At 36.5% G+C, this 17793-nt stretch overlaps 1 protein-coding gene across 1 annotated transcript in view; it reads left to right on the top strand.

Annotated features, from left to right (window-relative positions):
• Positions 1-17793, top strand: part of CNTN5 (contactin 5) — a 789484-nt gene that overhangs the window by 706564 nt on the left and 65127 nt on the right. Inside the window, exons 15-16 of the mRNA XM_006887326.1 lie at positions 9980-10050; positions 12698-12932. Of these exons, the coding sequence (XP_006887388.1) occupies positions 9980-10050; positions 12698-12932 (306 nt within the window). The remainder of the gene's footprint in view (positions 1-9979; positions 10051-12697; positions 12933-17793) is intronic.

The following is a 17793-nucleotide window of genomic DNA, read 5'->3' as shown; positions in this document are numbered from 1 at the left end:
AGGTATGAAGGAAGAATACAACCCTGACACACACCCTTCTTAATTTTAAACCATGTTGTGTTCCCTTGCTGTTTCTATCCGAGAGCCTCCTGGTCTAGATATTGGTTTCTCATGAACCAAATTATGTGCTCTGGGATTCCCATTCTTCTCATTATTAACCATAACTTGTTATGAGCTAACAGTCAAATGCTTCTGCATAATCAAAAAAGCATAAATAGATGTTCTTCTGATATTCTCTTCTTTCAACTAGGATCCATCTGGCATTAGCAATGATATCCTTGGTACCACGGCCTCTTTTAAATCCTGTTTGAACTCTGGTAGTTTCATACTTATGTACTATTCTAGCCATATTTTTAATGATCTTCAGCACTGCTTATCTTACATGTGATATTAATTCCACATTCTATAGGATCACTCTTCTTGGGAATGAGAACAAATATAGATCTCTTCCAATGCATTAGCCAGACAGCTGTCTTCCAAATTCCCTGGCATAGACTGGTGAGCACATCCAAGGATGCAACTGTTAATTGGAACAAGTCAATTGGTATCCCATCAATTCCTAAGGCCTTAATTTTTGCCAGTGCCTTCAATGCAGCTTCTACTTACTCCTTCCTTATCATTGGCTTCTATTCATATTTTATTTCCTGAGATTTTTCAATGTCAGTCAGTTCTCTTTGGTACAGTGAATTTGTGTATTACTTTCATCTTTTTTTTTTTTTAATGCCTCCTAGGTCATTCAATATATTGCTCATTCATCTTTCAATACTGTGACCCCACACATCAATGTGTTTTTCAATTCTGTCAGCTTGAAAATACGGAGGGAGTTCTTCCCTTTAATTCTCCAATCCCAGCTCCCTGCACATTCTATTATTATACTCTGCTTGTCTTCTTGAGTTGCCCTTTGAAATTTTCTGTTCAGCTCACTTACATAGCCATATTTTCCCTTTGTTTTGGCTAATCTATACCATAGTACTTCAATCTGTATGAGAAAGCTGGACAATGACTACAGATGATAGAAGGATAATTGATTCCTTTGATCTGTGGTGCTGGAGAAGAGTATTGAATGGACTGCTAGGAGAACAAACATGTCATCCTTGGGAGGGAAGAACAGGCTGCTCCTTGGAGGCAAGGATTCTGAAGTTTCATCTGACATATTTTGGACACATTGCAAGGTAGGATCAGTCCTTAGAGAGAGAGGAAGACCTTCAATGAGATGGATTGATTCAGTAACTGTGGTAATGGAGGTAGGTGTGTTAGAGACAATAAGATTGGCACAGGATAAAGCAGGGTTCAGGGTTTTTGTACATAGGGTTGTTATGAGTTGTCAGTGACTGAACAGCATGCAGAAACAACAACCATGTGCCTTAGTGCAATTTTTAGAGTCTCTTCTGACATCCATTTCAGTTGTTTCTTTTCTATGTCTTTGTAATGAACTTTTACTCTCTTCATGGATAATATCAAAGATAGCAATAGTTCATCTGGCCTTTGATCATTGGTGTTCAGTGCTTCAAATTTATTCTTAAAAGGATTTTGAAATTTGGATGGAATAGATTCAAGATCATATTTTGGTTTTTGTGGGATTATTATCATTTCCTTTAGTCTCAATTTGAACTTGTACAAGTTGTACATGATCATCTGACCACAGTTCACCCTGGCGTAGTTTCGACTGCTGATTTTGAGCTTCTTCAACTATTTTTTTTCCACGGATGTCATCAATTTGATTCCTATGTAGTCCATCAGATGAGGTCCATGTGTAAAGTCACCGTTTGTGTCTTTTTAAAAAGGAATTTGCAATGAATAAATCATTGAAATATAGAATTTGATCATTCTATTTATTGTCTCATTTCTATCACCAAGCCCACATTTTCCAGTTACTATTGCTTCTTCACGGTGACTGCTGCAATGGGCTCTGATGTGCTAGGAAGTGTGAGGATGGCACAGGATAGAACAGGGTTTAGATCGATTGTTCAGATTAGTTCTGTGGGTCATATTCTATTCAACGGCATCTAACAACAATAATATTTCTTCTTTCAAACTTTTGCATTCTAATCACCAATTCATTAATTAATTAGTCATTAATGCATTTAATTGCATGTTTGGTCAATTTCGAACTGCAAGATTTGATAAAAATTTTCAATTTCTTCCTCTTTGGCTCAAATATAGGAGCATATATTTGAATAATAGTTGTATTAATGGATCTTCCTTGTATTAATGGATCTTCCTTGTATGTGTAAAGATAATATCCTATCACTCACAACCTTATATTTCAGGAGAGAACTTAAAATTGACTTTTTTACTATAAACACAATATTATTATTCTTCTATTTTTAATTTCCAGCACAGTATATCATATGTTTATCTGATTCAAAGTGGCCAAAGCTAGTCCATTCCATATCACTTAATGCCTTGTATGTCCATATTCATGCATTCTATTTCACTTTTCACAATCTCTAGCTTTCCAACATTCATGCTACATATATTGTATGTTCCAATTATTAAATATTACTTCCCTTCCCCCCTCATTTCAACTGACTTCAAGTCTTGACTTTACTACTACTACTACTACTACTGCTGCTGCTGCTGCTACTACTACTACTACTACTACTCTACTACTACTATTACTATAGTTCACAATCCTGTGTAAGATGATTGGTCACAACAATCAGCTGTGGGCTGGAAGCCTCTTGTTTAAGTTAATGAGGACCTGGTGGGTAGACCTTTGTATTTAAAAGTCAGTTGGGCCCTAAGTCTTGAATTTGGAGGCTCACGAGTGAAGCAGTTGGATTCTGGAAGATAGGCCTACAGCCCTTTGGCCTGGTGTTAATTATGTTTAACAAGAACAGTGTTCTAAGTGTGACAGCACTGACAGCACTGGTCTCTCAGTTTGCTGTACTAAGTTGAGGTTGCTGTGATACTGAACGCTGTGCCACTGTTGTGTCAAAATCCATAATGGTTACCCATGGTGGACAGCTTTTGGTAGAGCTCCCAGATTAAGACATGCTTGGAAGCAGGATGGGCATCCACTTTTTAAACAAGAAGCCTTTGGAAACTCTATTAACATTAGAGAAACTATGATCGTTATAGAACAAGGTTTGGATCTTTTGTTCATAGAGTCACTATCAGTTGTACTTGGCACTTAACAACAACTACTGCAGTGGTAGAAGACTGGCTATTAGAGTAACAAACTAAATTGTCAGTTTGTCGTGTTTGGGGAGAACATTGTTCTAATTAGTACAGTACTTGTCTATCAGTGTGCTGTACTGAGATAACTTGTGAGTTGCTGTGATACTGAAATCTGTGCCACTGGTGTATCAAATGCCACAATGGTTACCAATTATGAATTCATTTTAAGAGTTCCCAGATAAAGACAGACTAGGAAGCAGAAATAGCCATCCACTTCTTAAATAACAGGCCTCTAAAAACTCTAAGAACAGTAGAGGAATGCAGACAGTTAAGTAGTAGTGATAAGAGTTTAAATAGATTCTCAAAAATAATAAATTACTTTAGTATTTCTTCTATGTGCTTCTTTTTACTCTTCTAGCTGTTTTTGCTTGCATGTTTGATAGTTTTCACATTCTGTTGGATCATATTTCTTGGGAATGGGAACAAATATGGACCTCTTTTTTTTCTTTTTTTGTTATACAATCAAGTTTATGTTTGTTATGTTTTTTGGATCTACCATTATAATTCATATGCCGAAAAAATGAAGTATCTTATTAGATCTTTTAGAAACTTTTGGTTTTTCTTTTGTGTACAAGTATATCAAAACATTTGATACGGGTTTATGTTGTTTAATAACTTAAAATAATGAAATATGGGAGATAAATCAAGAAAAAATATCCCAAAAATGTAAATTATAGTTGAAAGTACAGATTTAAAATAATGAACACTTAATTTTTCTAGTAATATTGGAAATGTGAACTTTTTTCTTTTTAATAATTTTAATGAACATTTACAGAGATTAAGGTTTTTACTTGGGGTGGTGGGAGAGGTGTGGGCGGGGGGGTGAGATTCTGTACCAGGGAGGGAGTGTTTCTTTTACTTTTAGAAGAGAAGAGCAAACTGGGAAGAGGGGTGGGCAGGAGGGCTGGGCAGGAAGAGAAGTGCAGCAATGAATGAATGGAAATCCAAAATATGGACTTCTTCCGATCTGTTAGCCAGTTAGTTGTCTCCCAAATTTCCTAGCACAGATTGATAAGTGCATTCAGGGCTATATCTGTGAATTGAAATAACTCAGTTGGTATTTCATCAGTTCCCTAGTCCTTATTTGTCATCAATGTCTTCAGTACAGTTTCAACTTCCTCTTTCATTACCCTTGGCTCCTGCTCATATGATATTTCCTGATTTTTTAAATTTTTTTTTAGTGCCAATCAGTTCTTTTTGGTACAGGGACTCTGTGTATTCCCTCCATCTTCTTTTGATGTTTCCTGGGTCATTCAATATAGTATTCATTGCATCTTTCAATATTGCAATTCAAGGCTTAAATTTGTTTTTCAGTTCTCTCAGCTTGAGAAATGCAAAGAGAAAGTTCTTCCCTTTGGTTTTCCAATTCCAGCTCTCTGAATATTCCACTATAATACTGTGCTTTGTCTTCTCAAATTACCCTTTGAAATCTTCTGTTCTGCAGGAAAACCTTTTTTTTTGGGGGGGGGGGAAGGAGGAGCTTTACAAATTATTTCATTCTACCTTCTTTTGTTTAATTATTCTTGATGTATATCATTGAGTTGGAATCAACCCATCATTGACCCGCCAGTGGGTTTTCAGAGGCAATTAATCAAATGGGAGGAGACTGTACATAATTTAATGCTAATATTCATAGCTCGCTCTGTCACACTTAGGAAGAGTCCTTTGATACTCATCCTCATCAGAGTTAAGTCAGCACCCACTCATAGCTGACCCTTCAGCAAGTTTTCAGACTAAATTTTACAAAAGGAAATTTCCCATCTTTCTCCCACCTTTTCCCACAGAGAGACTGGTGGCTTTGAACCACCTTTGCGTTAGCAGTGCAACTCTCTATGGATAATGCCACCAGTATTTCCTTTTGATACTCAGGCATGTTTAAACTGAAATAGTACTCAATATTTTGACCACTCTGAGCTTTAATGTTAATATTTCCAATACTTAAGTGTGAAAAAGGGATTATGTATTTCAACTTGCTGATGAGACATTAAAACACTTAGGTTATCTAGAGATGATGGACTTATCTATTCATGAAAAGCATTGCTTGGAAAGAAATTCAGAAGAATTATAGTTTAACCTGCTAACTGTGCATGCCAACCTGAATCTCTAAGCTAATGAACTCGTGTCATTTATTAATAACAAATTGAGGGAGACAAAAGTCTCACTGCTTCATTCTAATTTAGATTTTTAATTAATTATCTTGACAATATTTTCATTTGTGTCTAAATTCGTATTTCTCTGAACTCCATGGAAATATCTGGTAGCTGGATTACATTAGCTTGATGCTTCTTGCAAGAAAGTTTTACAGCAAAAGAGTTCTAAAATATTACAGAAATTTCTTCAAGAATATATGGTTTTATTAATATTAAATGATATGATAAAAACTGGTGGACTCAATGACATTTAATGTTGAGTGAATGATTGATGTGCCACCTACTTGAAAGGAAATAAGTAATCATGAGTTCCACTGATCAGAGGCATGTAATTGGGAAATTCAAGTCAGTTAGAATTAGAGGACCCAGTTCAGTGAAATACTGACAACAAAACCCAATCCTTGAGTTGTTGCTATTAGAGCCCTAAGTTTTAAATGTGTAGTTTTTGTTATGCACAGTCAATGGGGTTTTATTGAGAGTAGTTAGTGCTTATCCCTATACACTATACAATTGTACACATAATATGCAATGAACCATTTTGCCTTTTTGTGTCATTTATAGTAAGTTAAGACTGGAAAAAGGGTGGGGAAAGGAGAATCTTGTTTTCTTTACTAACATTGAATATTAGCTCTCTTTGCTTGAAATGAAGTGAGTTCTCATGGTGCTTAGAGCATAGGGCGCTGTACAGGTAACCCAAAAGTATTGTACAGGTAACCCAAAAGTAGTGGATATCTGCCAGTTCAAATCTACCAGCTGATCCACCAGAGAAAGATGGGCATTTTCTTCTCACATGGTATACAGTTTCTGAAAACCTCCTGAAAAGCTCCTATGAGTTGTTTCTGACTCAATGAAATTGAGTTTTCTCTTTAAAAGAAGACAGCCATATTAAGAAAATTCCAAACACTGATTTAAAGTAATAAAAGAAATTTTACATAACTTGAATCACTTATAGATAAATAGGATTTCTAAGTCAAAATTGTTTCAATGCACTGAGTGAGATTTTAGTTTTGTGGTACTTTTTAATCTCCAGTTTAAAAAGGATTCATGTTATGTCGTTGTTGTCATTGATTGCCATTGAGTCGAGCACGACTCCCAGTGATCCTATGAACAAAAGGCCTGAGGCCTTTCTATAATTATTGTCATTTATCAAGGTTCATAGTTTCCAAAGGCATGTTGTTTAGAAAGTGGATGCCACTCCTGCTTCCAAAGTCACATTATAGGAAGTCTTATTTCACGTTCTTATTTTCCCCAGGTGATAATTTTAGCCAAATTGTTTTATCTACTTAAAAAAAAAAGTTTCATTCAAAAACTTTGTTTTAAAAATATAAAATTTTTTTTCTAGAATATGAGTCTATCTCCTCCCATGTGATTTACAGTCTCTAAAAACCAACTCAAAGGTCAAGTGTGAGCCAGTTCCTGCTTGACAGCAAACAACAACAGAAAATAAGAGCATGGATCATTTATGAGGCAAATATTTCTGCCTCAAAAATAGTTTCAGAATTTTATTTTTACATTAAATAGTTATAAATAAGCTCTTATTGTACATTCTTCCCATATTTGTTTAAAAGGAATTCACAAGATACCCATTACAAGGCCTGCAATCTACCATAAGACTTAATCTAGAGATTATAAGCTTTTTTCAGATAATGTTTGAAGCTTAGAAAAAATAGGAAAAGTTTTTCAATGCTCAGGTTTTTCACAAAAATTCTAAAAAATATATAGTCCTCAGAAATAATTTGTCTTAAGTTTAGCATATAAACTTAGTCATACCATTGTAATAGACAAGGCAGTTGCCTCTGCAGGATATGACTTTGTTATTTAAATGTTAATTATCAAGTGAGAGTGGGGTGTGTGTGTATGTGTGTGTGTGCATGTGTGTATTTGTGTGTGAGTCATTGGTTGTTCAATGGTAGAATTCTCACCTCCGGTCTGGGTGTTTCAGCCAATGTTGTTGTTATGTGCCATCGAGTCGCTTGTGACTCATAGTAACCCTATGCACAACAGTCCTAAACTCTGCTCTGTCCTGTGCCAGTTGCACTGTCTCTGATACTCCCATCCCGATTACCCCAGTCACTGAATCAATCCACCTCATAGAGAGCCTTCCTCTCCTGCACCGTCCCTCCACCCTCCCAAGCATGATGTCCTTCTCCAAGGACCGGTCTCTCCTTACAACATTACCAAAGTATGTCAGACGAAGCCTCAGAATCCTTGCCTCCAAGGAGCAGCCTGGTTTTACCCTCTCCAGGTTGAATCTGTTTGTTTTCTTAGCAGCCAGTGTACCTCATGCTTATTCAACATTCATTTATCCATGAAGGTTTGCATTTTACTATGATGCTAAACTGGTTTCAGAGGAGCTTCCAGATAAAATAGGAAGAAAGCTTGCCAAAAAACAGACATCAAAACTCAGATAAAGAAAGCCCTGTAGATCATAATGGTACAATTCAAAACTAATCACAGAGACACAGACAACAAGGTGATATATTCATCTATCATATGTATGCATGGGGTTGCCATGAGGGACTGACTAATGACAAAAGCAAGATAGAAAGATATATAGATGTTTTCCAAATAAATGCTCCTAAAAGAAGTCATAATAAAAACAAATTAATGTTTCTCCTTTACTTATTTAACTCTGTGTTAATGGTCATGATGCTTGTATCTGCACAATCCACAGACAAGAAAATGCATTTAAAACCAGTTCTATGTGACAATAGTATTCAGACATGTTAATAACATTTGAATACACTGTTATGTCACAGCTTACTATATGTAGCGGTAAGTATAACTACTAATAAAAGTATTTGCTATTTGTGTAAATGTGGTCACATTCACAATGATTATTCCAATAATATGATTATTTTCTCTCAGATGAATTTTATGTTTTCTTGACTTAGAAACAAAAAAAATAAAGAAAGAGAAAAAAACCCAGTTGTCATTGAGTCTATTCCAGTTCACGTTGACACTACCTTGTGTTATGAAATAGAGCAGGTCTACCCAGTATCCACAGAGTTCTAAGTAAGCCCTTTAGAGTATGGTCACAAATGAATGTTCTTAGTCTGTGTATAACTATATGTTATTGTTATTGTTTACCATGGAGTCAGAACTGACTCTCCAACAGGACTTCAGTGGTAATAAATCACACATTCAGGGGTAGTAAATTACCCATCCTTGTCCTATGAAGCAGCTGGTAGATTTGAACCACATGCTTTTGGCATTGCAGTGCAGTGTCTTACCACTACGTCACCAGAACTTCCTGTATAACTATATACAAAAAGATATATTGGTAGATGCTCTTGCATACATCCTTCTGCATGTGCACGAGCAAAAGAAGAGCACAAACTCTTAGAGACAAGTGCTAAAGGACACAACATTTGAACTCTGGAAAATAAAGTCCACGCAATATCAACGGGCCAATTATAGTAATGAGCTATTCTTTTTCTCCCACATCCTTTCTCAAGTGGAAGTTTTCCCCATTTCTGATAGTATATAAAGCCTGCATCAGTTCTTCTGGTATATAAAATGCTCTGTGAATACCAATCAGTAATTAATAATCTTTCATCCAAGTAGGTAATATATCAGAGTGAATTTATTGTTTATGAGTATATCAATATCGTTTAAAAACTATATGCTATAATATAAAGGCAACGCTGAAGTGTAAAATTGCTAATGCAGGCTCATAGCCTGGAAAATTATTTCTTTTAAGAGTTTTCTTCATTTAACAGTTCTTCATTTGAAAATGTTCCTTTTCATCTGCAGATTTTGTGGTTTGGTGCAATGAAGAGGAAATTTATTCTTTTGACACATTTATTCTTTTAATAGTTATTCATTTAAAAAAGTTTCACTGAGTGCCTATATATTTTTCAGTTTTCCGAGAGATTCAGTCTTGACAATTATTTTTTTAAGAATGTTTATTCATTTATGTCGTTTCTCACTCCATGGAACTGTTGCTAAGGTTACTTTAAACTAGATATTTCAGCAAATTCTGGTGAGGTAGAAACGCTAACTTCAATCTATAATCCACTCTCTGGCCCTAGGAACCCTGGGTCACATACTTATCACAGCAGAGAAGAGTAATTTGTAGGCTAAGGTTTAACTACACATTACTAGATGCCCATAACTATAGCATTTATTATGATTGAGAAATAATGATCACAGGGCTTCTACAAAAAGACTGATTTGGAAAAAGACATCATACTGGGCATGGTAGATTGTAATCAAAAGACAGTAAGATTCTCAACGAGATGAACTGGCACAGGGATTGCCACCATGGGCTTAAACATGGTGGAGATTGTGAGGATGGCACAGGATAGGGCAAGGAAACAATCTGCTGTCCACAGAGTTGCTATGAGTTGCTATCAACTCAACAGCACCTATCAACAACAACAAAAGTTTGGAGAATGCAGTATATATGGCCATGGAGGAAAAGATGCATCGAAATAGCGTATATTGATTGAGAGTAGGTTGTGTTATAATAATTTTTGTTTGTTTGTTTTCAACTTTTAAAATTATTTTTCACTTGGAAAAAAGTTTACTTTGTTTTCAGGTTTTATACTACTTGAGCAAATTCATGGTATTTTCATTATTGTCGTGGGAGTTACAAGATGTACGATTTTATCTCTTCCTTCTTGTTTCATTTCTACCCTTAGTTCCGAAGACAGCACCCACCAATGTAAGCGGAAGAAGTGGAAGAAGGCACGAGTTAGTCATCGCCTGGGAGGTAAGAAAATCTTTGCTTGGATGGCAGAACTGATGGGGTTCTTAGATAACAAGGCTACACACATGCTATCTGCACCTGTGTGCAGAGGGGCTGCATAACTTCTGTTTGAACACACTGAGTATGAATCACTCAGATGATTATTGACAAATGGACTGTTCTCATTTTCATAACAGGTCCCCGTGGGCTTTCCTTCAATTCTAAGATTTGCCTTTCCTGTCATATAGGCTATCTCGGAATTAACTTTCAATAATTAAAACATGTCCCCTCACAGATTACTTTAGATGTTTGTTTGACTTCATTTGCAATTTAATTATTTCATGATTAAGTAATACTCGTGACTTATTTGGAGACTAAATCATATGAAGTAGAAGGAAGTTGCACCGTGGGATGGAAGGAAGTATGAGGAGCTTCAAATGGCTTACATTCCATGATTAATCTGAAAGTTGAAGGTTCAAATCCACTCACTAGTGCTACGTAACAAAAATTTGAAGATCTGCTATTGTAAAGATTATAGACAAGAAAACCCTATTGAGAGAGAGACACGAGCTTACCAGTTTTCTTGGGACTGACATGTTCACCCTCACCATCACTATGAGAGTCTGTTCTTCAAATACAACTTCTATCAAGGTACAGACACAATGATGTGCACATCCTGCTATCACATCAGCACAAACAGAACAGTCACTCCTAAAAAACTCCATGCCAGGCAAGAAAACCAGGTCCACTCACTGCTGTTTGTCCAAAGCCAAGAACTCAGCTTGAAGATGATGTTGAAGTCACTCTTCACAGACCACCTTTACCTAATGGCAAAAAATAGCTTCATCTACTCTAATCTAAATTCTGCTATGATTGAAGTATATTTAGTGAGATGCATGAACAAATATACACAAATTTTCCCAGGGCCTCAGTGAACATATGGTGAAGTTCTGCTCTAACTCAAGGTGTCACCATGAGTCAGCAGTTAAACACCAGGACAACAGATTTGGCTTTGAGTTTTAAATGGAGTGATGGGGTCCAGACTTATTTCATATAATAAAGACAACAAACCAACTATTAGAGGTATTAATCTTCATTTTACAAATGACAAAAGAGGCATCGTTTGTGTCTTGCCTAATAGCAGAAGAATTGAGACTGAATTTAGACTTATTATCTTTCAACTGTTCCAGCATATGAACTCTTTCTTTCATTATTACAAAGGAGTGTGGAAGAGATGCAAGGGATATATTTATATTCCATTAAGGCACTTTCCCCCCCCTTAGATGCTAAAAAACCCTGTTATAATCCTGAGTGTAAATTTACAAAAGCCCAGGGCAGTGTATATGGGTAACACGGCTGCTTACCAGAGGCCAGAGGTTGGAGCCTACACAGAGGAAACTTGGTAATCTGCTTCTGCAAAAGCAGTAATTTAAAATCTCTCAAAGCAGTTTTACTTGGACATGAGTGAGGACATCATAAGCCAAGATAAATTTAACAGCAACTGGTGGGTTTTTTGTTCTGTGTTGCTCACAGAATTGTGCCTTAGAATACACAGAACTACAGATAAATTTAGCAAATGGAACAAATCCTTAACTCTCTCCAAAAAATATGACAAAATATATATAGAAGAAAATAATCTCTTTCCAGTAAGAAATCTTCCATGCTCACATCCTCTGGCCTGTTGTTCAAGAAAACTTCATATCTCAGGGTTGCTTTTGTTTCTGTAAAGATATTAATTTCACAATAATCTCTAAGTTCATATCTTGCCAAGTAGAATTTCTCTTCTCTATAAACTTTTTTCCCCTTCAACATAAGGTTGGGTAAAATAATCATCATCTCCTTTTCTCCACATAACACATATTTTTTCCTTAAAAAATTACAAATAAAATACTTATATTAACAAATATGTGATAGGAAAAATTTAGTAAATGCTAATTCCGTGACTAACTTTATTCCTTCCCTGTTGTTTCTTTCTGTTTTATGTATTTGATGCCTATTTCAGAAAATTGACACCTCTCTATTAAATATTAATGTTTACCTAAAGAGATTGTATTGTAATTTTTCTACTCACTGTACACCTCAGGCTTACTATGTTAACATTACCCTATCCTGGTTCTTGACTAAATTGTAAAGATCTAAAGCATATAGACAGAACCGATATCATAGTCTCTTTTTTTTCACGTTAGTAAAGCAAAAAAAAAAAAACAACCTCTTTTCAAAAACTAGGGGGAAAGTGATATTAATATCTTCTGTATTAGCTGTGCAAGGGGCGACTGCAGTATGTTCCTAAGACAAGACTTCCCCCACCACCAGCTGTGTGGCAGTTCGGTCCAGCACATGAAATTCTAGTGTGGAATCCCAGGACCTTCTTTTCATATACTTAACTAATTGGAGCAAATCTGTCTTGCTTAAAGAGTTTTTAGTACTCTTTATAGTTTTCTTAAGTGTCAATTTATATAATTTAATATTTCATCTCTTACCTTTAAAGCCTTTTAGGCTTTCAAAAATTGGCAATGTGACTTGTGTTGGTTTCCAGAGCAGCATAAATGTTTGCATGTGTGTTTCTCTAGCTATCCATAAAGAGGGGAAAAATTATTTGAAACTTGGGGGGCATTGCCCCTTTACGTTTGTTTTGAAAATTAATGGATGGCGTTTTTTTCTTCTTCTTTAGCCAGTATCTGAAGAATTTCAGAATGGAGAAGGCTTTGGCTATATTGTAGCTTTCAGACCCAATGGGACACGTGGCTGGAAGGAAAAAATGGTGACATCCTCTGAAGCTTCAAAGTTTATTTATCGAGATGAAAGCGTTCCTCCTCTTACTCCCTTTGAAGTGAAAGTTGGTGTTTATAACAACAAAGGGGATGGGCCTTTTAGTCAGATTGTGGTCATCTGTTCGGCTGAAGGAGGTTAGTTTCTATATCCCTTTTATTTTTATTAAACATTTTCATATTTACTCCATCATGTGAATAATGATAGATTATTCTGTGTACATTTGAAAAGACAGGTATGTCCCTAAAAGCTAAAGCGTACCAATAATTCCACTGTTCTCACTGGAATATCTTTTTCCAAGTTTTTGGGTTTTTTCCTTCCAAATTTCTCTTTCTATTTAAAAACACAAATCACATAATATATGTTGACTCATGCTCTTTACTTCCTGACAATGTATAACACACTTCTTTGTGTGACAATAACACTGCTGGTAATGCCTGCCCTGTATTCTATCCTCCAGCCAAAAAAAAAAAAAAAAATGAGGCTCAAATACCATGGACTGCTAAGAAATAGGTCTGACTTGGAGAGGATGAAACCAAGTCTCTCCTTGGAGGCTAGGATTTTGAAGCTCTGCCTCATGGCTCTTACTTTAGGCACATGGCCAGGAGAGATCGGTCCTTGGAGAAGGACATCATACTCGGAAGGGTAGACAGACAGCACAGGAAAAAGAAGATCCCAGACGAGATGGATTGATATTGTAACTGGGGCAATGAGTGTTGATGTGTTAGAATTAGTGAGACTAACTAAGGACAGGGAAGGGCTCTGAGCTGCTGTACATAGGGTCACTATGCATTGCAGGCAACTCAAACAATAACATTCTGTGACAGGTTTGGAAGCTGGAGTGGCATCCACTTCTTAAATAACTTTCCTCTAGAAACTCTATAAGTGTCAATAGTTGTAGAGGGGCTTCAGGCCTTTTGTTCATAGCGTCTTTATGAGTTGTGCTTGACTCAAAGGCAATCAACAACACCAACAGGCGACATAGTCTACAGGAGTTATACTGCTAACCTGAAGACTGGGCTTCTCTGTCAGCTCAATTCCACATGTAATTCCAAGGGGAAAGATAGGCAATCTCCGCCAACCTAATTTAGAGCCTCAGAAACTGAATGGAGTATTAGCAGTGAGCCAGTTTAGACTCAATGACACTGTCAGGAAGAAAGAGACACACAGAGATAAGAAAAGAGAGAGAGAGAGGGAGGGAGAGATGGAGAGAGAGATACTGATTATACCCATTTTCTTTGGTTTGAAATTTAGCTAATTTTATATTTTAACCCTGCAAGACCTCTGGTAGTTTCATGGTAAAGAATTACACTGCTATCCCAAAGGCATGTGGTTTGAATACTCCAGCAGCTCCGCTGGAGAAAAATTGGAAAACGTACAGTTTGCTACCTCTGAAAATTTGCTGAAGTGTCAGCTCTGAGTCAGTTCCAACTTGGTGATACATAAATAACATTTAAATATTACGTGAAATAAACTTAAAGGCTGAGTTTATGGAATCAATAAATATATATTTCAAACTCCATAAACCAAGTGGATTTTTTTTATAATTTTTTATTTTTTTTTTTTTTACAGAGGTTTTGGATTTCCATTCATTCATTGCAGCAATTTTCTCCCTTCCCACCCCTCCCCACGAGCTCACTTCCCCCTCCGGAGAAAAAAAAAAGAAAAAAAAATTCCTTCATTAGTATACAATTCCCACGTCCCTTCCCCCCACCCTCCACCCTGAGTATACTTCTCTATGCAACCTTAATTCTGGATTCCTGTGCTAACCATAATACTCAATCATATATCACTTCTAATCTGTTCTTTCCCTCATCTGTTTCAATACAATATACATAATTTATCCAGTTTTTTCTGTCGTACCCCCACCCTGATGTCAGACCCATTCTACAACAGTGGCACCATGCAGTATTTGTCCCCTTGTGACTGAGATATTTCACTCAGCATAATGTCCTCCAGGGTCACCCACTTTGAATAATATTGCATGAGTTCCTTGTTTTTCAATGCTGCGTAGTATTGTGTGGATATACCACAGCTTCTCTATCCATTCGTTTGTTGATGGGCCCTTAGGCTGCTTCCAACTCTTTGCTATTGTAAACAAAGCTGCAATAAACATGGGTGTGCATATATCTGCTTGGATGGCAGACATGGTCTCTCTGGGGTATATTCCCAGTAATGGGATTGCTGAGTAAAATGGTATCTCTATTTGCAATTTTTTGAGAAAGCACCACACCGCCTTCCACAATGGTTGCACCATCTTACATTCCCACCAACAGTGAATAAGAGTTCCAGTTTCTCCACATCCTCGCCAGCATTTGTTGCTTGCTGTTCTGTTATATTTTGCTATTCTTACTGGGGTGAGATGATATCTCATAGTTGTTTTGATTTGCATCTCTCTTAGAGCTAGGGACTTGGAACATTTCTTCATGTGCTTGTTAGCCATCTGAATATCTTCTTCGGTGAAGTGTCTGTTCATATCCTGTGCCCATTTTTCTGTTGGATTATTTACCTTTATCTTATTGTGGTGTTCAAGTATTTTATAAATTCCAGATATAAGTCCCTTATCTGACATGTCATTGCCAAATATTTTTTCCCAGTCTGTGGCTTCCCTTTTAACTCTATTGGAGAAGTTTTTGGATGTGCGTAGGGAAACCAAGTGGATTTTATAAATACACACACATACATTCATACACACACAAGCACGCGCGCACACACACACGTATCAGACTATTGTGGGAAGCCAGGCACACATGACATGATTAAATTCTCATGTCGCTCTTGTCTAACAGTTTTCATTATATTGATAGTGAAAAGGGAGAAATTGAAGCTCAGGAGAGTTGTAGAATTTGCTAATGTCTCCAAAGCTCATGATTAATAATTAAGCATAGGTCTTTATAGCAATCAAATCCTTTCTTTTTCTGTAGAGTTCTGCCTTCACGTGCATGTTCTTATTTAGTTATAAAGGTAAAATTATTAAGGAGGCAAACCTAGTAGGCAGTATATGTAGATTTATTTCACAAATGAATAGTCCTGTTGGTGCTATAAGTTACACCTTTTGCTGAGAACTATAAGATGAGTTGACTGAAGCTACTGGCCACTCCACAGGATAAACATGGATACTCTAATCCAGTAAAGATTACAGCCTTCAAAGTCTTGTGGGGCAATCCTCCTTTGTCACATAGGATCACTATGAGGAGGAGTTACCCTATAATTTGATGAATAAACTACAAACCTGTGATTTGCCGATGATCAGTCAATAAAGCACTCACTGATGCTAAGTCAATTCTGACTCATCGCAACCCTAGAAGACAGAGTAGAACTGCTGAAGAATTTACTGGTCAAGAACTGCTATTGGAATTTACATTTCCAAGAATGCAAATCTTAATGGAAGCAAACTGCCCATCTTTCTCCCACAAAGCAGATGTGAGTTTAAGCCACTGACCTTTTAGTTATCAACCAAAGGTCTTGACCACAGCACCACTTAGATTCTTTTTTATGATCGGGGCTGCAAACCCAGCTTTCTGAGATACTGTCAAGGACAGTCAGTGTCCCACATTACTTATATGATCTAAATTATTTCTCATAATTAAGCTTTATTCTACTTTTTTAGGATACTGCTAGAGAATTCTGGTGACATAGTCCACAAGGAGTGGCCCTGCTTACCCAAAGGTCACACCTCTCTGGCAGTTCAAATCCACCTTTAGCTCTGAGGCAATCTCCTCCCAAAAAAAAAACACTTGAGGGTCAGCTATGAGTCAATTTTAAATCAATGGCTGTGAGTTGCATTGAGTTAAAAGCAAGAAAAGTCATTTTAATTGCTAATTACCTATTCACATTTACATCAGGACTAAGTGACATAGATGGGATTTGAACCCAAATTGATAGAACTCCAAAGCTCATGCTTTTAACAACTACCTTATATAACCGTGCATAACATCTCTTCAAACAATGTCCAAGTGCACATATGTCCATGGTCCATAAAGTGATGCAGAGTTCAGAAATCCTGATCTGAAAATGGAAAATAGAGGACCTAACCAGATAGAGCAAATATAACAGCTTTCCGTACACATTTTCTTTATCTCACATCTCTTGTAAGCAAAGTGATTGTACTGCCATTAGTACAATTTCACAGTACATGTATCATCTATATATAATATATATTATTGTTGTTGTTGTTATTGTGTACCATCAAGTCAGAACTGAACCATAGCTGACCCTCTGGCAGGTTTTGAGAGGTAGTTAATTGCACAGGAGGAAATTGCCTATCCTTCTCCCTTGAGCAGCTAGTTTACTTGAAACATGTGCCTTCAGGATTGCAGTGCAGCTTCTTGCCATTAGTCCACCAGAGTTCCCTTTATTTGTAATAAATGCCTGCATTACCAGCTTATAAGTGTACTGTACCATATGTTCAACCACTATTGTAATGTGAATTTTTCCCTACATACATATAAAAAGTTTACTATATAACAGCACAAGCTTTAACTCAGGCAGCAGCATCAAATCCTGTGCACTGTGCATCTCTTGAGTGTTGTAGTGTTGTCTGTCTGTTTAATTTTCTTTCAAATTTATTAACAAAAGGTGCATCACGGCTCCCAAAGGCATCAAAGCCAGTGCTAGTGAAAGCAGTGTCAGGAAGGAAAGGCGAAGTTCTGATCTGGAAATCCAACCAAGATTATAAAACATCACAAAGTAGAAAAAAAAAATCAGTAAATATTAGCACTGATTACTTAGGTGTATTCCAAATTGCATAGCATCCAAATCATATAATTCCGTATTCAGTATTTCCAGAACATATTGTGGATATTATGTGGTGCATGACCTTGCTGCCCAGTTAGAAATATCTAAAATTATATTTTGCATTACTTATTACTCCAAATTTTGAAATAGACACTCAGGGAGTATCTATTCTTATTACATTAAAGTTGCTTCAACCTAATTATCAAGTACACAATATTCATACTAGCCCACAGGTCATATTAGGTAAATGGCAAAAATTTG

The sequence above is a fragment of the Elephantulus edwardii genome, unplaced genomic scaffold (genome assembly GCF_000299155.1).
Source record: "Elephantulus edwardii isolate Elephantulus edwardi_28Jun2011 unplaced genomic scaffold, EleEdw1.0 scaffold00056, whole genome shotgun sequence".
Taxonomy (NCBI): Eukaryota; Metazoa; Chordata; class Mammalia; order Macroscelidea; family Macroscelididae; genus Elephantulus; species Elephantulus edwardii.
This window is presented reverse-complemented; position numbering and strand designations above follow the sequence as displayed.